Source organism: Pseudophryne corroboree, chromosome 4, assembly GCF_028390025.1.
Source record: "Pseudophryne corroboree isolate aPseCor3 chromosome 4, aPseCor3.hap2, whole genome shotgun sequence".
NCBI lineage: Eukaryota > Metazoa > Chordata > Amphibia > Anura > Myobatrachidae > Pseudophryne > Pseudophryne corroboree.
The window spans coordinates 794,128,101-794,152,088 of NC_086447.1; the positions used below are offsets into that span (position 1 = coordinate 794,128,101).

A 23,988-nucleotide genomic window follows, 5' to 3' on the forward strand; every position below is an offset into this window, starting at 1 on the left:
TGAGAAGGGACGTTTCTGAGACCCCGACGGGTCCTGTGAGTCGGTATAATCCGTATATTGATTACCTGCCGACGCACTGGACTCTGCTTTGTCCAGTCTTTTATGCAGTGAAGCTACACTAGCATTTAACATATGACACATATCCATCCAATCCTGAGTCGGCACCGCCGACAGAGACACACCACTCATCTGTTCCACCTCCTCTTTGGATAAGCCTTCCGTTTCAGACATGCCGACACGTACAGACACCCCACGCACACTGGGATATAACTATAAGGGGACAATTCCCTAAAGAAGGCCCTTTGGAGAGACAGAGAGAGAGTATGCCAGCACACACCAGCGCCAACTGACCCAGGAAAAAAAAAAACCCAGATAGCGCTTTTATATATATAAATGTATATAGATTTCCCCACTCACTGCGCCTTAATTATATGCCCCCCTCTCTTTTTTTCAGCCCTCTGATGCTCAGCAGGGGAGAGTCCGGGGAGCCAGCGTTCTCTGCAGCCTCTGTGGAGAAAATGGCGCTGGTTAGTGCTGAGGGATCAAGCTCTGCCCCCTCGCGCGGCGGGCTTCGGTCCCGTTCGTGAATTTGAAAAAAATGGCGGGGATCCGTAGTTTACTGCCTCAGCAGCCTAACTACATACTTTTTTGCCTAAAACGAGGTTTATTGCTGCCCAGGGCGCCCCCCCTGCGCCCATCAGTGCCATGTGTGTGTGTAAGTGTGGGAGCAATGGCGCGCACTTACCTCATGAAGTGCGGTTACCTCATGAAGATCTGAAGTCTTCTGCCGCCTGATGTCTTCTTATGTCTGACATACTCACCCGGCTTCTTTTTTCCGGCATCTGTGAGGAGGATGGCGGCGCGGCTCCGGGACGAACCCCAGGGTGAGACCTGTGTTCCGACTCCCTCTGGAGCTAATGGTGTCCAGTAGCCTAAGAAGCAGAGCCCTTAACTCTTAAGAAGTGGGTCTGCTTCTCTCCCCTCAGTACCACGATGCAGGGAGTCTGTTGCCAGCAGAGCTCCCTGAAAATAAAAAACCTAACAAAATTCTTTTTACAGAAAACTCAGGAGAGCTCCCTGTAATGCACCCTATCTCCTCTGGGCACAAGATCTAACTGAGGTCTGGAGGAGGGGCATAGAGGGAGGAGCCAGTGCACACCATACTAGAAAGTTCTTTTAGGTGCCCATGTCTCCTGCGGAGCCCGTCTATAACCCATGGTCCTTACGGAGTCCCCAACATCCTCTAGGACGTAAGAGAAATAAGATTTTAAACCTACCGGTAAATCTTTTTCTCCTAGTCCGTAGAGGATGCTGGGCACCCGTCCCAGTGCGGACTAAATTCTGCAAGACTTGTGTATAGTTTTTGCTTACATAAGGGTTATGTTACAGTTTTGATCAGTCTCGGGCTGATGCTGTTTTGTTTCATACTGTTAACTGGTTCGTATATTCCATGTTATACGGTGTGGATGGTGTGGGCGGTTATGAATCTTGCCCTTAGATTAACAAAAATCCTTTCCTTGTACTGTCCGTCTCCTCTGGGCACAGTTTCTCTAACTGAGGTCTGGAGGAGGGGCATAGAGGGAGGAGCCAGTGCACACCCATTCTAAAGTCTTTATAGTGCCCATGTCCCCTGCGGAGCCCGTCTATACCCCATGGTCCTTACGGAGTCCCCAGCATCCTCTACGGACTAGGAGAAAAAGATTTACCGGTAGGTTTAAAATCTTATTTTTAAAACATTTTATTTTTGAACTGAATGACACATTACATGTGTCTGTACTATGTGACTGTCACAACACCTTTAAAGAAAAGTAATATGCCATCAGAGCATAAAGTAATTAAAATAACATAGGTTGTTAATTCAACCTGAACGATGGGTCCCCAAGCTAATTAGTGAGTTGCCGAACATCGTAGAAAGAAGGAGCTGCCTGTATTTGAAGCACAAGAATGATGCCAGGGAAACAGACCAGGCTTGTCATAGCTATTTCACGTTGGAGGATAACCACAAGAGCCGAAGCTTAGGAGGGTCAGTAACACAGTTAGGAAGCTGTCACTTCCCCAGGACTGTCACTGACCCACCCCCCTCAGAGCACCCCTGATTGGGTGTTCGGCTCTTAAATGTTCTTTATGTTCTTGTTTAACTAATGAGTTAGCGCACTGAAATAAAAGTAATTAATTAAAAAGAAATATGTTTGGAGTTCAAGCCTGTTGATGTGATGACTTAGGAACGTACATGTATTAGTTTTCCCCTGCCATATTTTAAAATGGTATATCCTGGTTTCTACATATTCTAGAATGACAACACATGGGTCAAAATCTAAAATCCTTTATATGATCTGTGAAAGTTTTTTGAAATTTAAAAAAAAAATTAATTTGATAAAAATATTGACACTGGGGAAATTAATCAAACAAACATTCACTTGGGCTGATTTTTTTTTTTTTTTTTTAAAGATTTCGGACACTGCTCAGTGTTTGATGGATAAAAGTTTGAAAATGAGACCCAGGCCATTTGAGGCCACATCACTAGAGAGGTGTCCTCATACATCAATGCTGCAGTCGCGTCAAACAGCCCCTCTCATCACACCAAGTCCCATGAGACTCTGCAAGCAGCGGGCATCTTTCTTGCCGACAATGCAACTTAGTAGCAATGCAATGCCACTAGGACGCACCAGGAGACTTGGCTGAATAATCTGAATCTGCATATGAAGCGATACGATGCAGCGTTGCATAACAAATGAATCAGCACGCGGCTCACTCACGCCAGGCATCTTGCGCTGTATGGAGTTACTGAAGACACAACAGCGAGACCTTGTACATGTAATTGTTTATTACTTTCCATAGATAACAGTAAGTTTAACCGGGGTGGTACAACTGCTTTTTACCAGCATTTCCAACCAATTCCAATCTCCACATTGTTAGATACTGTAGGCTAGTTTGCAGTTTCTATGGTTACCAGGGCTGACAGCTGTATCTTTAATATGCGTTTTACCTCTGTGTACCAATTTATTGTAAGGAACATGCCCCAATCTGAGCAAATCTGTAATCTATAAATGTCCCAATATAGTATCCAGAATAATGGAGGCAGACATTATTTCATCAATGTAATCACTACCTAAAAAGAAAGGAAAAACACTTTCTCCAAATTATAACTTATTTATTGTCATAGATCTGTGATAGTAAATTAACATTAGAAAACAGAATGCACGTATAACCACCCCTCCCCCCAAGAAAACAATATGGACAAACATGGAAGATTAAAAAAAACAAAAAAACAAAACAAAACACGTTATTCTTCATCTTCATCTTCAGGTTGATTCCTCTGCAACTTTTCTCTATAATACTGGACAGTTTCCTGGAAAATACAGAATAGAAAAGTTACTGGCAGAAAAGAAGTAAAATAAGAATTTACTTACCGATAATTCTATTTCTCGTAGTCCATAGTGGATGCTGGGAACTCCGTAAGGACCATGGGGAATAGCGGCTCCGCAGGAGACTGGGCACAAAAGTAAAGCTTTAGGACTACCTGGTGTGCACTGGCTCCTCCCCCGATGACCCTTCTCCAAGCCTCAGTTAGGATACTGTGCCCGGACGAGCGTACACAATAAGGAAGGATTTTGAATCCCGGGTAAGACTCATACCAGCCACACCAATCACACCGTACAACCTGTGATCTGAACCCAGTTAACAGCATGACAACAGAGGAGCCTCTGAAAAGATGGCTCACAACAATAATAACCCGATTTTTGTAACAATAACTATGTACAAGTATTGCAGACAATCCGCACTTGGGATGGGCGCCCAGCATCCACTACGGACTACGAGAAATAGAATTATCGGTAAGTAAATTCTTATTTTCTCTGACGTCCTAGTGGATGCTGGGAACTCCGTAAGGACCATGGGGATTATACCAAAGCTCCCAAACGGGCGGGAGAGTGCGGACGACTCTGCAGCACCGAATGAGAGAACTCCAGGTCCTCCTCAGCCAGGGTATCAAATTTGTAGAATTTAGCAAACGTGTTTGCCCCTGACCAAGTAGCTGCTCGGCAAAGTTGTAAAGCCGAGACCCCTCGGGCAGCCGCCCAAGATGAGCCACCTTCCTTGTGGAATGGGCTTTTACAGATTTTGGCTGTGGCAGGCCTGCCACAGAATGTGCAAGCTGAATTGTACTACAAATCCAACGAGCAATAGTCTGCTTAGAAGCAGGAGCACCCAGCTTGTTGGGTGCATACAGGATAAACAGCGAGTCAGATTTTCTGACTCCAGCCGTCCTGGAAACATATATTTTCAGGGCCCTGACTACGTCCAGCAACTTGGAGTCCTCCAAGTCCCTAGTAGCCGCAGGTACCACAATAGGCTGGTTCAAGTGAAACGCTGAAACCACCTTAGGGAGAAATTGAGGACGAGTCCTCAATTCTGCCCTGTCCGTATGAAAAATTAGGTAAGGGCTTTTATAGGATAAAGCCGCCAATTCTGAGACACGCCTGGCTGAAGCCAGGGCCAACAGCATTACCACTTTCCATGTGAGATATTTTAAGTCCACAGTGGTGAGTGGTTCAAACCAATGTGATTTTAGGAACCCCAAAACTACATTGAGATCCCAAGGTGCCACTGGAGGCACAAAAGGAGGCTGTATATGCAGTACCCCCTTGACAAACGTCTGAACTTCAGGAACTGAAGCCAGTTCTTTCTGGAAGAAAATCGACAGGGCCGAAATTTGAACCTTAATGGACCCTAATTTTAGGCCCATAGACAGTCCTGTTTGCAGGAAATGCAGGAAACGACCCAGTTGAAATTCCTCTGTAGGGGCCTTCCTGGCCTCGCACCACGCAACATATTTACGCCAAATACGGTGATAATGCTGTACGGTTACATCCTTCCTGGCTTTGATCAGGGTAGGGATGACTTCATCCGGAATGCCTTTTTCCTTCAGGATCCGGCGTTCAACCGCCATGCCGTCAAACGCAGCCGCGGTAAGTCTTGGAACAGACAGGGTCCCTGCTGGAGCAGGTCCCTTCTTAGAGGTAGAGGCCACGGGTCCTCTGTGAGCATCTCTTGAAGTTCCGGGTACCAAGTCCTTCTTGGCCAATCCGGAGCCACGAGTATAGTCCTTACTCCTCTCCTTCTTATGATTCTCAGTACCTTGGGTATGAGAGGCAGAGGAGGGAACACATACACTGACTGGTACACCCACGGTGTTACCAGAGCGTCCACAGCTATTGCCTGAGGGTCCCTTGACCTGGCGCAATACCTGTCTAGTTTTTTGTTGAGGCGGGACGCCATCATGTCCACCTTTGGTTTTTCCCAACGGTTCACAATCACGTGGAAGACTTCTGGGTGAAGTCCCCACTCTCCCGGGTGGAGGTCGTGTCTGCTGAGGAAGTCTGCTTCCCAGTTGTCCACTCCCGGAATGAACACTGCTGACAGTGCTATCACATGATTTTCCGCCCAGCGAAGAATCCTTGCAACTTCTGCCATTGCCCTCCTGCTTCTTGTGCCGCCCTGTCTGTTTACGTGGGCGACTGCCGTGATGTTGTCTGACTGGATCAGCACCGGCTGACCTTGAAGCAGAGGTCTTGCTAGGCTTAGAGCATTGTAGATGGCCCTTAGCTCCAGGATATTTATGTGAAGTGATGTCTCCAGGCTTGACCACAAGCCCTGGAAATTTCTTCCCTGTGTGACTGCTCCCCAGCCTCTCAGGCTGGCATCCGTGGTCACCAGGACCCAGTCCTGAATGCCGAATCTGCGGCCCTCTAGAAGATGAGCACTCTGCAACCACCACAGGAGAGACACCCTTGTCCTTGGTGACAAGATTATCCGCTGATGCATCTGAAGATGCGACCCGGACCATTTGTCTAGCAGATCCCACTGGAAGGTTCTTGCGTGGAATCTGCCGAATGGGATTGCTTCGTAAGAAACCACCATCTTTCCCAGGACCCTTGTGCATTGATGCACTGAGACTTGGCCTGGTTTTAGGAGATTTCTGACTAGTTAGGATAACTCCCTGGCTTTCTCCTCCGGGAGGAACACCTTTTTCTGGACTGTGTCCAGGATCATCCCTAGGAATAGAAGTCGTGTCGTCGGGATCAGCTGCGATTTTGGAATATTGAGAATCCAACCGTGCTGGCGCAGCACTATCTGAGATAGTGCTACTCCGACTTCCAACTGTTCCCTGGATCTTGCCCTTATCAGGAGATCGTCCAAGTAAGGGATAACTAAAACTCCCTTCCTTCGAAGGAGTATCATCATTTCGGCCATTACCTTGGTAAAGACCCGGGGTGCCGTGGACAATCCAAACGGCAGTGTCTGAAACTGATAGTGACAGTTCTGTACCACAAACCTGAGGTACCCTTGGTGAGAAGGGTAAATTGGGACATGTAGGTAAGCATCTTTGATGTCCAGAGACACCATATAGTCCCCTTCTTCCAGGTTTGCAATCACTGCTCTGAGTGACTCCATCTTGAATTTGAACCTTTGTATGTAAGTGTTCAAGGATTTTAGGTTTAAAATTGGTCTCACCGAGCCGTCCGGCTTCGGTACCACAAATAGTGTGGAATAGTACCCCTTTCCCTGTTGTAGGAGGGGTACCTTGATTATCACCTGCTGGGAATATAGCTTGTGAATGGCTTCCAATACTGCCTCCCTGTCTGAGGGAGACGTCGGTAAAGCAGACTTTAGAAAACGGCGAGGGGGAGACGTCTCGAATTCCAATTTGTACCCCTGAGATACCACCTGAAGGATCCAGGGGTCCACTTGCGAGTGGGCCCACTGCGCACTGAACTTCTGGAGACGTGCCCCCACCGTGCCTGAGTCCGCTTGTAAAGCCCCAGCGTCATGCTGAGGATTTTGCGGAGGCGGGAGAGGGCTTTTGTTCCTGGGAACTGGCTGTTTGTTGCAGCCTTTTTCCTCTCCCTCTGCCACGGGGCAGAAATGAGGTGCCTTTTGCCCGCTTGCCCTTATGGGGCCGAAAGGACTGCGCCTGATAATACGGCGTCTTCTTAGGTTGAGAAGCTACCTGGGGTAAAAATGTGGATTTTCCAGCAGTTGCCGTGGCTACCAGGTCTGATAGACCTACCCCAAATAACTCCTCCCCCTTATAAGGCAATACTTCCATGTGCCTTTTAGAATCCGCATCACCTGACCACTGCCGCGTCCATAAACCTCTTCTTGCAGAAATGGACAGCGCGCTAACTCTTGATGCCAGTCGGCAAATATCCCTCTGTGCATCACGCATATATAGAAATGCATCCTTCAAATGCTCTATAGTCAGTAATATACTGTCCCTATCTAGGGTATCAATATTTTCAGTCAGGGAATCCGACCACGCCAGGCCCGCACTGCACATCCAGGCTGAGGCGATTGCTGGTCGCAGTATAACACCCGTGTGAGTGTATATACATTTTAGAATATTCTCCAGCTTTCTATCGGCAGGTTCCTTTAGGGCGGCCGTATCAGGAGAGGGTAGTGCTACCTGTTTAGACAAGCGTGTGAGCGCTTTATCCACCCTAGGGGGTGTTTCCCAACGTGCCCTATCCTCTGGCGGGAAAGGGTACGATGCCAATAACCTTTTAGGAACTATCAGTTTTTTATCGGGGGAAACCCACGCCTCATCACACACTTCATTTAATTCCTCGGATACAGGAAAAACTACAGGCAGTTTTTTCTCACCAAACATAATACCCTTTTTAGTGGTACTTGTATTATCAGAGTTATGCAATACATTTTTCATTGCTTCAATCATGTAACGTGTGGCCCTAGTGGAAGTCACGTTTGTCTCCTCGTCATCGACACTGGAGTCAGTATCCGTGTCTGTGTCTGCCATTTGAGGTAACGGGCGTTTTAAAGCCCCTGATGGCGTTTGAGACCCCTGGACAGGCACAAGCTGAGTAGCCGGCTGTCTCATGTCGTCAACTGTCTGTCGTAAAGAGCTGACACTGTCACGCAATTCCTTCCATAAGCTCATCCACTCAGGTGTCGACTCCCTAGGGGGTGACAACTCTATAATAGGCAATTGCTCCGCCTCCATCTCATTTTCCTCCTCAAACATGTCGACACAATCGTACCGACACACCGCACACACACAGGGAATGCTCTGATAGAGGACAGGACCCCACTAGCCCTTTGGGGAGACAGAGGGAGAGTATGCCAGCACACACCAGAGCGCTATATATAGACAGGAATACCACTATAAAATGTGCTTTTCCCTTTATAGCTGCTGTTAGTATCAAAACTGCGCCAAATTAGGGCCCCCCTCTCTTTTTTACCCTTTTCTGTAGTGCAGGACTGCAGGGGAGAGTCAGAGAGACGTCCTTCCAGCGGAGCTGTGATGGAAAATGGCGCCCGTGTGCTGAGGAGATAGGCTCCGCCCCCTTCTCGGCGGCCTTTTCTCCCGCTTTTTGGTGAGTTCTGGCAGGGGTTAAAATACATCCATATAGCCCTGGGGGTTATATGTGGTGTATTTATGCCAGCCAAGGTGTTTACATTGCTGCTCAGGGCGCCCCCCCCTAGCGCCCTGCACCCTCAGTGACCGAAGTGTGCCTGAGTAACAATGGCGCACAGCTGCAGTGCTGTGCGCTACCTTGTTGAAGACTGATGTCTTCTGCCGCCGATTTTTCCGGACCTCTTCTTGCTTCTGGCTCTGTAAGGGGGCCGGCGGCGCGGCTCTGGGACCGAGCTCCGAGGCTGGGCCTGTGTTCGGTCCCTCTGGAGCTAATGGTGTCCAGTAGCCTAAGAAGCCCAAGCTGGCTGCAAGCAGGCAGGTTCGCTTCTTCTCCCCTTAGTCCCTCGATGCAGTGAGCCTGTTGCCAGCAGGTCTCACTGAAAATAAAAAACCTAAAACTAAACTTTCACTAAGAAGCTCAGGAGAGCCCCTAGTGTGCACCCTTCTCGGCCGGGCACAAAAATCTAACTGAGGCTTGGAGGAGGGTCATAGGGGGAGGAGCCAGTGCACACCAGGTAGTCCTAAAGCTTTACTTTTGTGCCCAGTCTCCTGCGGAGCCGCTATTCCCCATGGTCCTTACGGAGTTCCCAGCATCCACTAGGACGTCAGAGAAATACTATATACGGATTACATACGTTATCCCAGCGGATATCCCGACCATGGCATCCCGTCTGCCAGAATGCCGGCATCGGGTGAGCGTGTTAAGAGTCCCATTGTGGGCTCGCCACAGAATCTATTCCCGCTCTATGGGTGTTGTGGACATCCATGAGTGGGAATAGCCCTGGTGCGCCAGGATTACGGCTGTTGGAATTTCGGAGTCTGTATCCCGAACGCCAGGATCCCGACAGCTGGCATTTTAACTGCATCCCCTATATACCATGAATCAAATGATGAGTCACAAACAATATTGTTTTTGCCTATAAAACATCTCACTTTATAACTTACCTTTCGCGCATCAGAAAAAATCTGCAGCTTCTAATTAAGCGTGCGTGTGACAGCAGTGAGCTATCTAGGCACAGCCCAGAGCTAAGGTTACACAGGAGATTCAGTTTGCTTTATTGTGTAGCTGGTCATGTTCGGCTGTGCAGTATCTAATAATGAGGGTGGGGTTATGCACTAAGGGGTGGAAGAGGGAGGGGGGGGGGGGGGGGGGTAGGGTTAGACTGCAGGTTAGCGGTAGCGCATCCTTCAGTGAAATCTATGTTCCAAAAGCTTGCTGCCCTGGGGACTGGCATTCGGGATATCCAGCAGAAGCCACCACAGCTTGTGTGCTGCTACCTTTGCACTGTATGGCTCTGTAGACTGTTGCTGCTAGACAACATTCTTCCTGTCTGAAAGAGTCCAGGCAAGCAGAATTGCTCAGTGATGTCTGGTGATCTCTCCGCATTTCTACAACATGGGTCTTTTTCAGACAGGCAGTGTATTGTTCCTACATAGCAGGAGGACGACGCATGCCAGACAAGCTAACCGTCAGAACCTAGATGCGCAGCCTCTAAGTACAGTGGTGTACGTATTGTACTGATCACAAAAGGTAACGGTTATGTGGGACGTAATACGTAATTTTCATTTAAACAAGTGCCTCTAATTAATAACAATATTATCTGTAATAAAGTCATATTTTGTCCTATAGTTTTTTATGTTATGATTGTTGAGACCCTTTAACAGGAACTGATGTGAATCCTGGATGAAGTATTACAGTTCTAGTAGGGGACAGGCAGCTTCAGTGATATCACTGTGTGTGTGCAATTACATTTGCCAAATAATTGCAAAAATGTGTCCAATATCTGCACTGGATGTGATCTGTGATTCTGGCCTAGCTGCCCGCAGCAGGAATAGACACATCTGCTACCTGTGGCATGGTTGATGATCGCTCACGCCTGCAGAAGAGGTAACAATAAATGGATTTTTAAGAAGAAAGTCGAATCAGCTGGCACCAAAGCTACAGTCGTGTTTGTTAACCATAGCAGGCAAACTACAGGTACCAACCACATTGTATTAGCAAATACAGGAGTTTGAGCCTAATGTACTGTATTGTAGCCACTTGTTTACAAGTGGAACTATCTTATAACTAGAAACTACAGATGAAAGACACGTCATATACAGCACATGGAGAAAGAGCCCCCAATGTACATGGAGAAAGAGCCCCCAATATACATTCTCTCTTCAAATTTGAATGAACGCTTCAATGTTAAATCCTCACTTATATTGGACCCTGGTTCATCACTGCTGTGATGTGATATCATGCACCCCACCAAGAACCTTTGCAATCTGGTGGACAACTATGCAATAGATAGCACCTATTCTTGTGTATCCATGCCTATTGCCCCATAGATTGTAAGATTGCGAGCAGTGCATTCCTACCTCTGACAGTTTATTACCCAGTTTTGACTTATCATTGTGTCCGGTTATTAAGCGCAACGGAATTTGCCGCGCTATTTAAGAAACTGTTAGTAATAAATAATAAATAAATATTGGTGTGTTATGGGGCTCTATTTGTAGTAGCAAATTTATCATAACCGACATCTCTGATACTGTAGTGTTTACTACATTGTACGAATTACATGTATGTATTTCCAATAAAAGGTTTCTAGAAATGTTAATATCCAATAAATATTTAGAAATATGCTTTTTTGTTTGTTTTTTAAACACGTACACACACATCAAATTCTCTATTGTTTTAGTTAACAAAAATAAGATTTGAAACCTACCGGTAAATCTTTTTCTCCTAGTCCGTAGAGGATGCTGGGGACTCCGTAAGGACCATGGGGTATAGATGGGCTCCGCAGGAGACATGGGCACTATAAAGAACTTTTAGTATGGGTGTGCACTGGCTCCTCCCTCTATGCCCCTCCTCCAGACCTCAGTTAGAGAACTGTGCCCAGAGGAGATGGACAATATGAGGAAAGAATTTTGTTAACCTAAGGGCAAGATTCATACCAGCCCACACCGATCATACCATATAACCTGGAATATACGCAACCAGTTAACAGTATGAACAAAAAACAGTATCAGTCAAAGACCGATTCCAACTGTAACATAACCCTTATGTAAGCAACAACTATATACAAGTCTTGCAGATCTAGTCTGCACAGGGACGGGCGCCCAGCATCCTCTACGGACTAGGAGAAAAAGATTTACCGGTAGGTTTCAAATCTTATTTTCTCTTACGCCCTAGAGGATGCTGGGGACTCCATAAGGACCATGGGGTTTATACCAAAGCTCCCAACCGGTCAGGAGAGTGCGGATGACTCTGCAGCACCGACTGAGCAAACCAAGGTCCTCATCAGCCAGGGTATCAAACTTGTAGAATTTTGCAAACGTGTTTGAACCCGACCAAGTAGCTGCTCGGCAGTTGCCCAAGAAGAGCCCACCTTCCTAGTGGAATAGGCCTTTACCGACTTTGGTAACGGCAATCCAGCCGTAGAATGAACCTGCTGAATCGAGTTACAGATCCAGCGAGCAATAGTCTGCTTAGAAGCAGGAGCGCCAACCTTGTTGGCTGCATACAGGACAAACAGAACCACTGTTTTCCTAACCCTAGCCGTCCTGGCTACATAAATATTTAAGGCCCTGACTACATACAGGGACTTGGAGTCCTCCAAGTCCCCCGTAGCCACAGGCACCACAATAGGTTGGTTCATGCGAAAAGACGAAACCACCTTAGGTAGAAATTGAGGACGAGTCCTCCATTCCGCTCTATCCACCTGGAAAATCAGATAGGGGCTCTTGTGAGACAAAGCCGCCAATTCGGACACCCGCCTTGCAGATGCCAAGGCCAATAACATGACCACTTTCCAAGTGAGAAATTTCAATTCAACTGTTTGAAAAGGCTCAAACCAGTTTGATTTAAGGAACTGTAAACCATACGTTAAGGTCCCATGGTGCCACCGGGGGCACAAAAGGAGGCTGGCTATGTAGCACTCCCCTTACAAAAGTTTGGACTTCTTGGAGAGAATCCAATTCCTTCTGGAAGAATATAGACAGGGCCGAAATCTGTACCTTAATGGAGCCTAACTTTAGGCCCATATCCACTCCTGCCTGTAGAAAGTGGAGAAACCGGCCCAAGTGGAAACCTTCCGTAGGAGCATTCCTGGCTTCACACCAAGATACAAACTTTCTCCAGATATGTAAATGGCCCTTAATTCCAGTATGTAGATGTGTAGGCAAGCCTCCTGGCTTGAACACCGTCCCTGAAAATTCCTTCCTTGTGTGACTGCTCCCCATCCTCGGAGGCTCGCGTCTGTGGTCACCAGGATCCAGTCCTGAATGCCGAACTTGCGACCTTCTAGAAGATGAGCACTCTGCAGCCACCACAGGAGAGACACCCTGGCCCTGGGGGACAGGGTCATCTTCTGATGTATTGGAAAGTGAGACCCGGACCACTTGTCCAGAAGGTCCCACTGAAAAGTCCTCGCATGAAACCTGCCGAAGGGGACGGCCTCGTAGGTCGCCACCATTTTCTCCAGTACTCGAGTGCATTGATGGACTGACACTCTTTTTTGTTTTAACAGGTCTCTGACTCTGTTCTGGAGTTACTGGGCTTTTTCCATTGGGAGAAAAACCCTCTTCTGTTCTGTGTCCAGAATCATGCCTAAGAAAGACAGCCGAGTTGTTGAAACCAACTGTGACTTTGGTAGATTTAGAATCCAACCATGTTGCTGCAGCACTCTCAGGGAGAACGACACGCTTTTCTGCAACTGTTCCTTTGATCTCGCTTTTATCAGGAGATCGTCCAAGTACGGGATACTTGTGACTCCTTGCCTGCGCAGGAGTACCATCACTTCCGCTATTACCTTGGTGAAAACCCTTGGGGCAGTGAAAAACCCAAACGGCAACATCTGAAATTGGAAATGACTATGCCTGTACAGCGAATCTCAGGTACGCTTGATGAGGAGGATAAATGGGGACATGAAGGTATGCATCCTTTATTTCTAGTGACACCATAAAATCCTCCCCTTCCAGGCTGTAGATAACTGCCCTGAGCGATTCCATCTTGAACTTGAACCTTTTTAAGTACAGGTTCAGGGATTTTAAGTTGAGAAAGGGTCTGACCGAGCCATCCGGTTTTGGTTGCCCCAAATAGGGTTGAATAGTACCCTTTTCCCTGTTGCATTAAGGGAACCCTAATAATCACTTGCTGTAGACACAGCTTTCGAATTGGAGCCCACACTATCTCCCTCTTTGGGGGATACGCTGGTAAAGCCGATTTGAAGAATCGTCGGGGAGGCACGTCTTTGAATTCCAGCTTGTAACCTTGGGACACAATTACCAGACGTGGCTGAAGAGTCGAAGACGTGCCCCCACCGGAGCGGACTCCCTCAGTGGAGCCCCAGCATCATACGGTGGATTTAGTAGAAGCCGGGGAGGACTTCTGTTCCTGGGAACTGGCCGTAGCAGGCATTCTTTTTTCCTCTACCCTTACCTCTGGCGAGGAAGGAAGAGCCCCGACCTCTTCTGGACTTATGCGACCGAGAGGACTGCATCTGATACTGCGGCGTTTTCTTTTGCTGTGGGGGAACATAAGGCAAAAAAAGGTAGATTTACCCACGGTAGCTGTTGAAACCAGGGCAGCGAGACCTTCCCCAATTAAAACCTCACCCTTGTAAGGCAAAATTTCCATATGCAACTTTGAGTCGACATCACCCGTCCATTGGCGGGTCCACAGCATATATATATATAAGACTGCGTCTTTGATGTGACCTAAGGTCAATAAAATGGTATCCCTATCTAGGGTATCAATATCAGCTGACAAGGTATCTGTCCAAGCTGCTACCGCGCTACAAACCCAAACCGATGCTATTGCCGGTCTGCGCAAAGCCCCCGTATGTGTATAAATCAATTTTAAGGTAGTTTCATGCCTGCGATCCTCAGGACCTTTTAGTGTCGCCGTGTCTGGGGACAGTAGGGCCACCTTTTTGGACAAGCGTGTTAAGGCCTTGTCGACCGTGGGTGATGATTCCCACCGTAACCTGTCCTTTGAGGGGAAAGGATACGCCATAATAATTCTTTTGGGAATCTGCAGTTTTTTGTCTGGAGTTTCCCAAGCTTTTTCAAATAATGCGTTCAGCTCATAAGATGGGGGAAACGTTACCTCAGGTTTCTTTACCTTAAACCTGTGTACCCTCGTGTCAGGGACAGAGGAGTCATCTGTGATATGCAAAACATCTTTTATTGCAATAATCAAATAATGAATACTTTTTGCCACCCTTGGGTGTAACCTTGCATCATCATAGTCGACACTGGAGTCAGAATCCGTGTCGGTATCAGTGTCTACTATTTGGGACAGGGGACGTTTTTGAGACCCTGAAGGGCCCTGTGACACAGTCAAATCCTTGGACTCTGCTTTGTCCAATATCTTATGTAATAAATTTACATTTGCATTTAAAACATTCCACATGTCCAGCCAATCAGGTGTCGGCGTTGCCGACGGTGACACCACAATCATCTGCTCCACCTCCTCCTTAGATGAGCCTTCCGCTTCAGACATGCCGACACACACGTACCGACAAAACCCCACACACACAGGGATATATGGAGACAGATCCCCAATAAGGCCCTTTGGAGAGACAGTGAGAGAGTATGCCAGCACACACCCAGCGCCACTGACACCGGAAATAGAATTCCCAGATAAAACAGCGCTTTTATATAATTATATATATATATATATATATATATATATATATAATCACACTATATGCACTCACTGCTGCTAATAAGTGCCCCCCCCCCCTCCCCACTCTGTTTTGCCCTGTGTCTTCAGCAGGGGAGAGTTCGGGGAGCCAGCTCCATGCTGTGGAGAAAATGGCGCTTTCCGTGCTAAGGGACCAAGCTCTGCCCCCTCACCGGCGGGCTTCGGTCCCGCTCATTTTTACAATACTGGCGGGGGTTATGATATATATTGCCTTTGTAGCCTATATATGAATGTTTGCCAGCCCTAGAGGTTTACTGCTGCCCAGGGCGGCCCCCCTGCGCCCATCAGTGCCTTGTGTGTTGTGTGTGGGAGCAATGGCGCGCAGTGTTACCGCTGCGCGCTTACCTCAGTGAAGATCTGAAGTCTTCTGCCGCCTTGAAGTCTTCTTTTCTTCTTATACTCACCCGGCTTCTTTCTTCCGGCTCTGCGAGGAGGACGGCGGCGCGGCTCTGGAATGAACTGCAGGGTGAGACCTGCGTTCCGACTCCCTCTGGAGCTAATGGTGTCCAGTAGCCTAAGAAGCAGAGCCTATCACTTAAGTAGGTCTGCTTCTCTCTCCTCAGTCCCACGATGCAGGGAGCCTGTTGCCAGCAGTGCTCCCTGAAAATAAAAAACCTAACAAAATTCTTTTTCAGAGAAACTCAGGAGAGCTCCCCTGTAATGCACCCTATCTCCTCTGGGCACAAGATCTAACTGAGGTCTGGAGGAGGGGCATAGAGGGAGGAGCCAGTGCACACCCATACTAAAAGTTCTTTATAGTGCCCATGTCTCCTGCGGAGCCCGTCTATACCCCATGGTCCTTACGGAGTCCCCAGCATCCTCTAGGACGTAAGAGAAATGACTACATTGATAAACCGGTACTTTCTTAATTGTAATATCTATATACGCACACAATGGCCACACCTGTAGGTACTTCTATTTAGTGCGATAACCGTGGTTACCTTAATAACAAATCCTTAAAATTTTGTGCACAATATCATAGAAGATCTACCTGTAATTCATTTTCAAACCCCTCTATTTATTTTAAACCGGAATCAACACTTGCTAAAACCCCTTTAGATATCATTAACTATAAGGTTCCAAAAGTATCATCATTCTTTACAAGGTATTTTGGTTTAGGCCACTATTTAAAACATTTGTTTATGAGTTCACTGAATGTATAATGTGAGAGTAACGTGCAAATATAAACCTAATGCAAGTGAGTAAACGTTCACTGGCGTGAATCATAATAAGCCACTGACAAAGCTACAAATGACGTCTATTTAGATTAATAAACTACATAAAAAGTATAAATTCCTAAAAAATAAATTAAAAAAATTGAAGCAACAAAACAAAAATAAATCCCCAAAAATAAAGCACCACGCCGCAAAAAAAAAAAAAAAAAAAAAAAAAAAAAAAGGGGTAACCCACCCTATAATTAGCCAAATGAAAATGCATTTGGTGGAAATCGTTGTACTGGGAATAATGCAATATTTCTAGCGTTCTAAAAACAAGAAATGGTTTCAGAATCCCTAGTAAAATAGTTGGGTTAATATAATCCCTGTAAATGTAACTCGGGGATTGTGAGTGTCCCTTAACCTACAGTTTTTCATCTCACCAAAGCAGATTTTGGTGCAATGTTGTACACTGCCTATTAAGAGTTGAAAGAGCCAAGCAACATACAACAAACAGATTTTGTTCTGCTTTAAACCTGCTTTGTTTAAAATGTACACACAAAAAGCAATTAGTGGTCAATACAAATAAATTAATATGAAACTACAAAACACAAGAGATGGCCTCCTTGGAGGACTGCGGGTAAGGCTCGGCTTTTAAAATGACCTGCAGCCGTGCGTCTGATCGTATCTTCTGCTTTTAACACAATAATTCACAGAAGGTTATCTGCTCCCAAAAGTATAACTAAATTAGTCCTGCAGTTCTGAGCTGCAAACACTTCACATGTACACAGCCCACTGGGAATTCCTGCACAAGATTGAAATCACGTACAGTTAATTATTATTATTTTTATTTTTGCAGTGTGTGGTGTACAGTGTTTCATGAGCAAAGAACAAAAAATAAATAAAAGAAAAAACCCCCCAAATAATATCTAGAGGTAGGGCATGATTAAAAACATACTCACTGGGGGCTCGGTGAATGGGACAGGCTTCCCTGCGTCTTTTAGAAGAATTGCTAGTCGTTTTAAGAACAGATCATCTGGATCAACATTTTCAACTTTCATTCTTTCATACAATGAAAATGCCTCGTCCACGTTATTGTTTTTTTCTAGAGGAAGGATTAAAATAGATAAAAATAAAATGTCATATCTACAAACATAAAAATAAATAAATAAAATTAATTTGGACAAAGTCACACGTGCTCATTGCAACTATCAAACCAAACACACTACACAAACTGTGCCCAAGAGTCTAAATGACCTAGCTCTTTATTCATAAACTTCTGAACTCTCCTGTACAGTCATGGGGCAGCCATAACTTGCGTTGTGACTAGCGCCATTAAGAAAACGGCTTGGCCTATTTCTAACCTTTCCTGCACATCTCTCATATGACAATCGATATTCATATCTACGCTTACAATTATAGTAAGCAAAAAAAAAAGAAGGCCCAACTATCAAATCAGCTTTGCTAACTTGAACCACCTTAAAAGTGTTAGTTTGCTTGTCAGATGTGTTTGTGAATGTGGTGACTTTATTCATCAACCTCCAGAATATACTGTACAGAGCATGATATGCATCTATGAAGCTTTATCTGTGCTGTTCGAGAAAGCTAATGGTTCTGGATACTGGTATCCCTACAGTGACATCAGGAGTGATGTGACAGGGGGAGGGTCATCTATCTAACACACCACATTCTGAGAAAGAGTAGAATGATACCCCCTTTCACACCACACAAATAACCCGGTATCGACCTGGTATTTTGCCAGGTCAACACGGGTCGCTGTGCAGTGTGAAAGGGTCACTCCGGAAATACCGGGTGGCCTGACCTGGTAATTCAAACCGGGAATAAAGAAGGTTTATTCCCGGGTGCAGTGTGCACAGGTTACCCGGGTCGATGCGACCCAGGACCCGTTCACTGCATAGACAAAGGCGGCACGGAGATGATCTCATCTCCCAGCGCCGCCCCCGTTGACGTTGCGGTCCCCACTCCAGATGGAAACCCGACCCAGCATATTGCCGGGTCAGGGAAGCCAGTGTTAGGGTCCAACACTGGCATCCCTGCAACAACTTCACAAAGGTAAATCTTGCAAACTTTTGTATAAAGAACCAACATGACCCCTGAGTCTCAGTCCTCCTAATATCAGATGGCAATTTTAGGTTGCAGCGTTCTACCCAAATCCAGCAAAAGCTGCTCTGTGGATAATAGGCACACTGACGATTTACATGAGTCTACTGTTAAGACTCTTGTCCCCCAGCTGGGCAACAAAGAGTTCCGCTTCTACTGCAAAGCTGAGTGAGAAGGTTTCTCTTCACCCGTACAGAACTGAAAAGTTCCCCCTAACTGTTAATACAGGGATTCCCAACCACGGTCCTCAGTCCAGGTTTTTATGATATCCATGTTTGAGCAGAGATGGTTAATTTAAAATAGCTATCCTTAAAACCTGGACTGTTAGAGACCCTTGAGGAACAAGGTTGGGAATCCCTGTGTTAATGGATGCGGAATTCACCCGGGTGAATAAGTAACCGTCCTATCTGAGATAAAATAAGTAACTGCCCAAACTGAGGGCTTAATCCAAGGTCATCCAAAAGCGACTGAAGGCGGCAGCCATTTAACCTCTGCCTACATGAATCCTGTCAGGGAAAGGAGCACCATGTTAGTTACCACATTGAAAGTACGATGTCATGCCCCAGTATTGGGAAAAACAGGCAGCTGTTAGAAACAAGCCCTAACTCTTTGAGCACTTGAAACCAAGGGGTAATGAGGAGAGAGGTTTTATACTTAAAGACAATAACTTTTTAAGTGGCTAGTTCCTACACCCTTGGCACAATCCAATGATCATGCTGTCTCTAGTGATCACTCTAGCACCTTGTACCTAATCAGTGAGGAGGGCATATTTTTTTTTTAATAAAGTAATTTTTATTCAGTAGAATGGAGAATAAGTTACAGACATTGCAGATCAACGGCATATCACATATATCAATCATATCAGAACCTCATTTATGAGATAAGTTTACAGCAGTGGAGTAACAGGCTATGTCCATGAGGGAATGAGCGAAGACATCCAATTGTTCGGACCATTTGGATCTGCAAGATCCGCAACCAATATATAAATCCCCATTAACCTTTTTGATTTTCGCCCTTAAACTAACCAAGAAAGAAAAAATAAGAATTTACTTACCGATAATTCTATTTCTCGGAGTCCGTAGTGGATGCTGGGGTTCCTGAAAGGACCATGGGGAATAGCGGCTCCGCAGGAGACAGGGCACAAAAAAGTAAAGCTTTTACCAGATCAGGTGGTGTGCACTGGCTCCTCCCCCTATGACCCTCCTCCAGACTCCAGTTAGGTACTGTGCCCGGACGAGCGTACACAATAAGGGAGGCAATTTGAATCCCGGGTAAGACTCATACCAGCCACACCAATCACACCGTACAACTTGTGATCTAAACCCAGTTAACAGTATGATAACAGAAAGAGCCTCTTAAAGATGGCTCCTTAACAATATAACCCGAATTTGTTAACAATAACTATGTACAGTATTGCAGATAATCCGCACTTGGGATGGGCGCCCAGCATCCACTACGGACTCCGAGAAATAGAATTATCGGTAAGTAAATTCTTATTTTCTCTATCGTCCTAAGTGGATGCTGGGGTTCCTGAAAGGACCATGGGGATTATACCAAAGCTCCCAAACGGGCGGGAGAGTGCGGATGACTCTGCAGCACCGAATGAGAGAATTCCAAGTCCTCTTTTGCCAGGGTATCAAATTTGTAGAATTTTACAAACGTGTTTTCCCCCGACCACGTAGCTGCTCGACAGAATTGTAATGCCGAGACCCCTCGGGCAGCCGCCCAAGATGAGCCCACCTTCCTTGTGGAATGGGCCTTAACAGATTTAGGCTGTGGCAGGCCTGCCACAGAATGAGCAAGTTGAATTGTGTTACAAATCCAACGAGCAATCGTCTGCTTAGAAGCAGGGGCACCCAACTTGTTGGGTGCATATAGTATCAACAGCGAGTCAGATTTTCTGACTTCAGCCGTCCTTGAAATGTATATTTTTAAGGCTCTGACAACGTCCAACAACTTGGAGTCCTCCAAGTCGCCAGTGGCCGCAGGCACCACAATAGGTTGGTTCAGGTGAAACGCTGATACCACCTTAGGGAGAAAATGCGGACGAGTCCTCAGTTCTGCCCTATCCGAATGGAAGATTAGATAAGGGCTTTTATAAGATAAAGCCGCCAATTTAGATACTCTCCTGGCGGAAGCCAGGGCCAGTAACATAGTCACTTTCCATGTGAGATATTTAAAATCCACCTTTTTCAATGGTTCAAACCAATGGGATTTGAGGAAATCTAAAACTACATTTAGATCCCACGGTGCCACCGGAGGCACCACAGGAGGCTGTATATGCAGTACTCCTTTAACAAAAGTCTGTACCTCAGGAACTGAGGCCAATTCTTTTTGGAAGAATATTGACAGGGCCGAAATTTGAACCTTAATAGATCTCAATTTGAGACCCATAGACAATCCTGATTGTAGGAAATGTAGGAAACGACCCAGTTGAAATTCCTCCGTCGGAACACTCCGATCCTCGCACCACGCGACATATTTTCGCCAAATGCGGTGATAATGTTTCGCGGTGACTTCCTTCCTTGCCTTAATCAAGGTAGGAATGACTTCTTCTGGAATGCCTTTCCCTTTTAGGATCTGGCGTTCAACCGCCATGCCGTCAAACGCAGCCGCGGTAAGTCTTGAAAGAGACAGGGACCCTGTTGTAGCAGGTCCCTTCTCAGAAGTAGAGGGCACGGGTCGTCCGTGACCAACTCTTGAAGTTCCGGGTACCAAGTCCTTCTTGGCCAATCCGGAGCCACTAGTATTGTTCTTACTCCTCCTCACCGTATAATCTTCAATACCTTTGGTATGAGAGGCAGAGGAGGAAACACATATACTGATTTGTACACCCAAGGTGTTACCAGTGCGTCCACAGCTATTGCCTGTGGATCTCTTGACCTGGCGCAATACTTGTCCAGTTTCTTGTTGAGGCGAGACGCCATCATGTCTACCATTGGTCTTTCCCAACAGTTTATTAGCATGTGGAAGACTTCTGGATGAAGACCCCCCTCTCCCGGGTGAATATCGTGTCTGCTGAGGAAGTCTGCTTCCCAGTTGTCCACGCCCGGGAAGAACACTGCTGACAGTGCTATTACGTGATTCTCCGCCCAGCGAAGAATCTTGGCAGCTTCTGCCATTGCACTCCTGCTTCTTGTGCCGCCCTGTCTGTTTACATGGGCGACCGCCGTGATGTTGTCCGACTGAATCAACACCGGTTTTCCTTGCAGGAGTGGTTCCGCCTGGCTTAGAGCATTTTAGATTGCTCTTAGTACCAGAATGTTTATGTGAAGAGACTTTTCCAGGTTCGTCCATACCCCCTGGAAGTTTCTTCCTTGTGTGACTGCTCCCCAACCTCTCAGGCTGGCGTCCGAGGTCACCAGGATCAAATCCTGTATGCCGAATCTGCGGCCCTCCAATAGATGAGCCTTTTGCAACCACCACAGAAGATATACCCTTGTCCTTGGCGACAGGGTTATTCGCAGGTGCATCTGAGGATGCGACCCTGACCATTTGTCCAACAGATCCCTTTGGAAAATTCTTGCATGGAATCTGCCGAATGGAATTGCTTCGTAAAAAGCCACCATTTTTCCCAGGACTCTTGTGCATTGATGTACAGACACCTTTCCTGGTTTTAGGAGGTTCCTGACAGGTCGGATAACTCCTTGGCTTTTTCCTCGGGAAGAAAAACCTTTTTCTGAACCGTGTCCAGAATCATCCCTAGGAACAGCAGACGTATCGTCGGAAAACAGCTGCGATTCTTGGAATATTTAGAATCCAGTCGTGCCGTCGAAGAACTACTTTAGATAGTGCTCTTCCGACCTCCAACTGTTCTCTGGAACTTGCCCTTTTTAGGTCGTGCAAGTAAGGGATAATTTAGATGCCTTTTTTCTTTGAAGAAACATCTTTTCGGCCATTACCTTGGTAAAAAGGCCCGGGGTGCCGTGGATAATTCAAACGGCATCGTCTGAAACTGATATTGACAGTTCTGTACCACGAACCAGAGGTATCCTTGATGAGAAGGACAAAATTTGGACATGGAGGTAATCCTTGATGTCCAGGGACACCATATAGTCCCCTTTTTTCCGGTTCGCTATCACTGCTCTGAGTGACTTTATCTCGATTTGAACCTTTTATGTAAGTGTTCAAAACATTTTAGATTTAGACTATGTGTCACCAAGCCGTCTGGCTTCAGTACCACAATATAGTGTGGAAAAATAATACCCTTTTCCTTGTCGTAGGAGGGGTACTTTGATTATCACCTGCTGGATATACAGCTTGTGAATTGTTTCCAATGCTGCCTCCCTGTCGGAGGGAGCCGTTGGTAAAGCAGACTTCAGGAACCTGCGAGGAGAAGATGTCTCGACTCTCCAATCTTTACCCCTGGGATAATACTCGTACGATCTAGGGGTCAACTTGCGAGTGATCCCACTGCGCCCTGAGACTCTTGAGACTACCCCCCCACCTTGAGTCCGCTTGCACGGCCCCAGCGTCATGCTGAGGACTTGGCAGACGCGGTGGAGGGCTTCTTTTCCTGGGAAAGGGCTGCCTGCTGCAGTCTACTTCCCTTACCTCTATGTCTGGGCAGATATGACTGGCCTTTTGCCTGCATGCCCTCATGGGAAAGGAAAGATTGAGGCTGAAAAGACGGTGTCTTTTTTAGCTGAGATGTAACTTGGGGTAAAAAAGGTTGGATTTCCCAGCTGTTGCTGTGGTCCCCAGGTCCGATGGACCGACCCCCAAATAACTCCTTCCCTTTATACAGCAATACTTCCATCTGCCGTATGGGATCTGTATCACCTGACCACTGTCGTGTCCCTGACATCTTCTGGGAGATATGGACAACGCACTTATCTTGATGCCAGAGAGCAAATATCCCTCTGTGCATCTCACATACATATATATAGAATGCATCCTATTAAATGCTCTACATGAATAAAATATTTTCAGTCAGGGAATCCGACCAAGCCAACCCAGCACTGCATCTCCAGGCTGATGGCGATCGCTGGTCGCAGTATAACCACCGTATGTGTGTATATACTTTTTAGGATATTTTTCCAGCTTCCTATCAGCTGGCTCCTTGAGGGCGGCCGTATCTGGAGACGGTAACGCCACTTGATAAGCGTGTGAGCGCCTTATCACCCTAAGGGGTGTTTCCCAACGTACCCTAATTTCTGGCGGGAAAGGGTATAACGCCAATATTTGCTATCGGGGTAACCCTACGCATCATCACACACTTCATTTTATTTTATCTGATTCAGGAAAAACTACAGGTAGTTTTTTCCACTCCCACATAATACCCTTTCTTGTGGTACTTGTAGTATCAGAAACACGTAACACCTCCTTCATTGCCCTTAACGTGTGGCCCTAATGAGAAATACGTTTGTTTATTCACCGTCGACACTGTATTCAGTGTCCGTGTCTGTGTCTGTGTCGACCGACTGAGGTAAATGGGCGTTTTTAAAACCCCTGACGGTGTTTCTGAGACGCCTGGACCGGTCCTAATAGATTGTCGGCCGTCTCATGTCGTCAACCGACCTTGCAGCGTGTTGACATTCTCACGTAATTCTCTAAATAAGCCATCCATTCCGGTGTCGACTCCCTAG

General features: G+C 46.4%; 1 protein-coding gene across 2 annotated transcripts in view; it reads right to left on the reverse strand.

The window, feature by feature from the left end:
• Positions 1–3,130: 3,130 nt before the first annotated feature.
• Positions 3,131–23,988, reverse strand: part of LRPPRC (leucine rich pentatricopeptide repeat containing) — a 491,686-nt gene continuing 470,828 nt past the window's right edge. For both annotated transcript variants that reach the window (XM_063918355.1, XM_063918354.1), the window contains exons 37-38: positions 17,242–17,384; positions 3,131–3,349 (exon numbers count right to left, since the gene is read on the reverse strand). In XM_063918355.1, the coding sequence (XP_063774425.1) occupies positions 3,284–3,349; positions 17,242–17,384 (209 nt within the window). In that variant the 3' untranslated portion in view covers positions 3,131–3,283. The remainder of the gene's footprint in view (positions 3,350–17,241; positions 17,385–23,988) is intronic.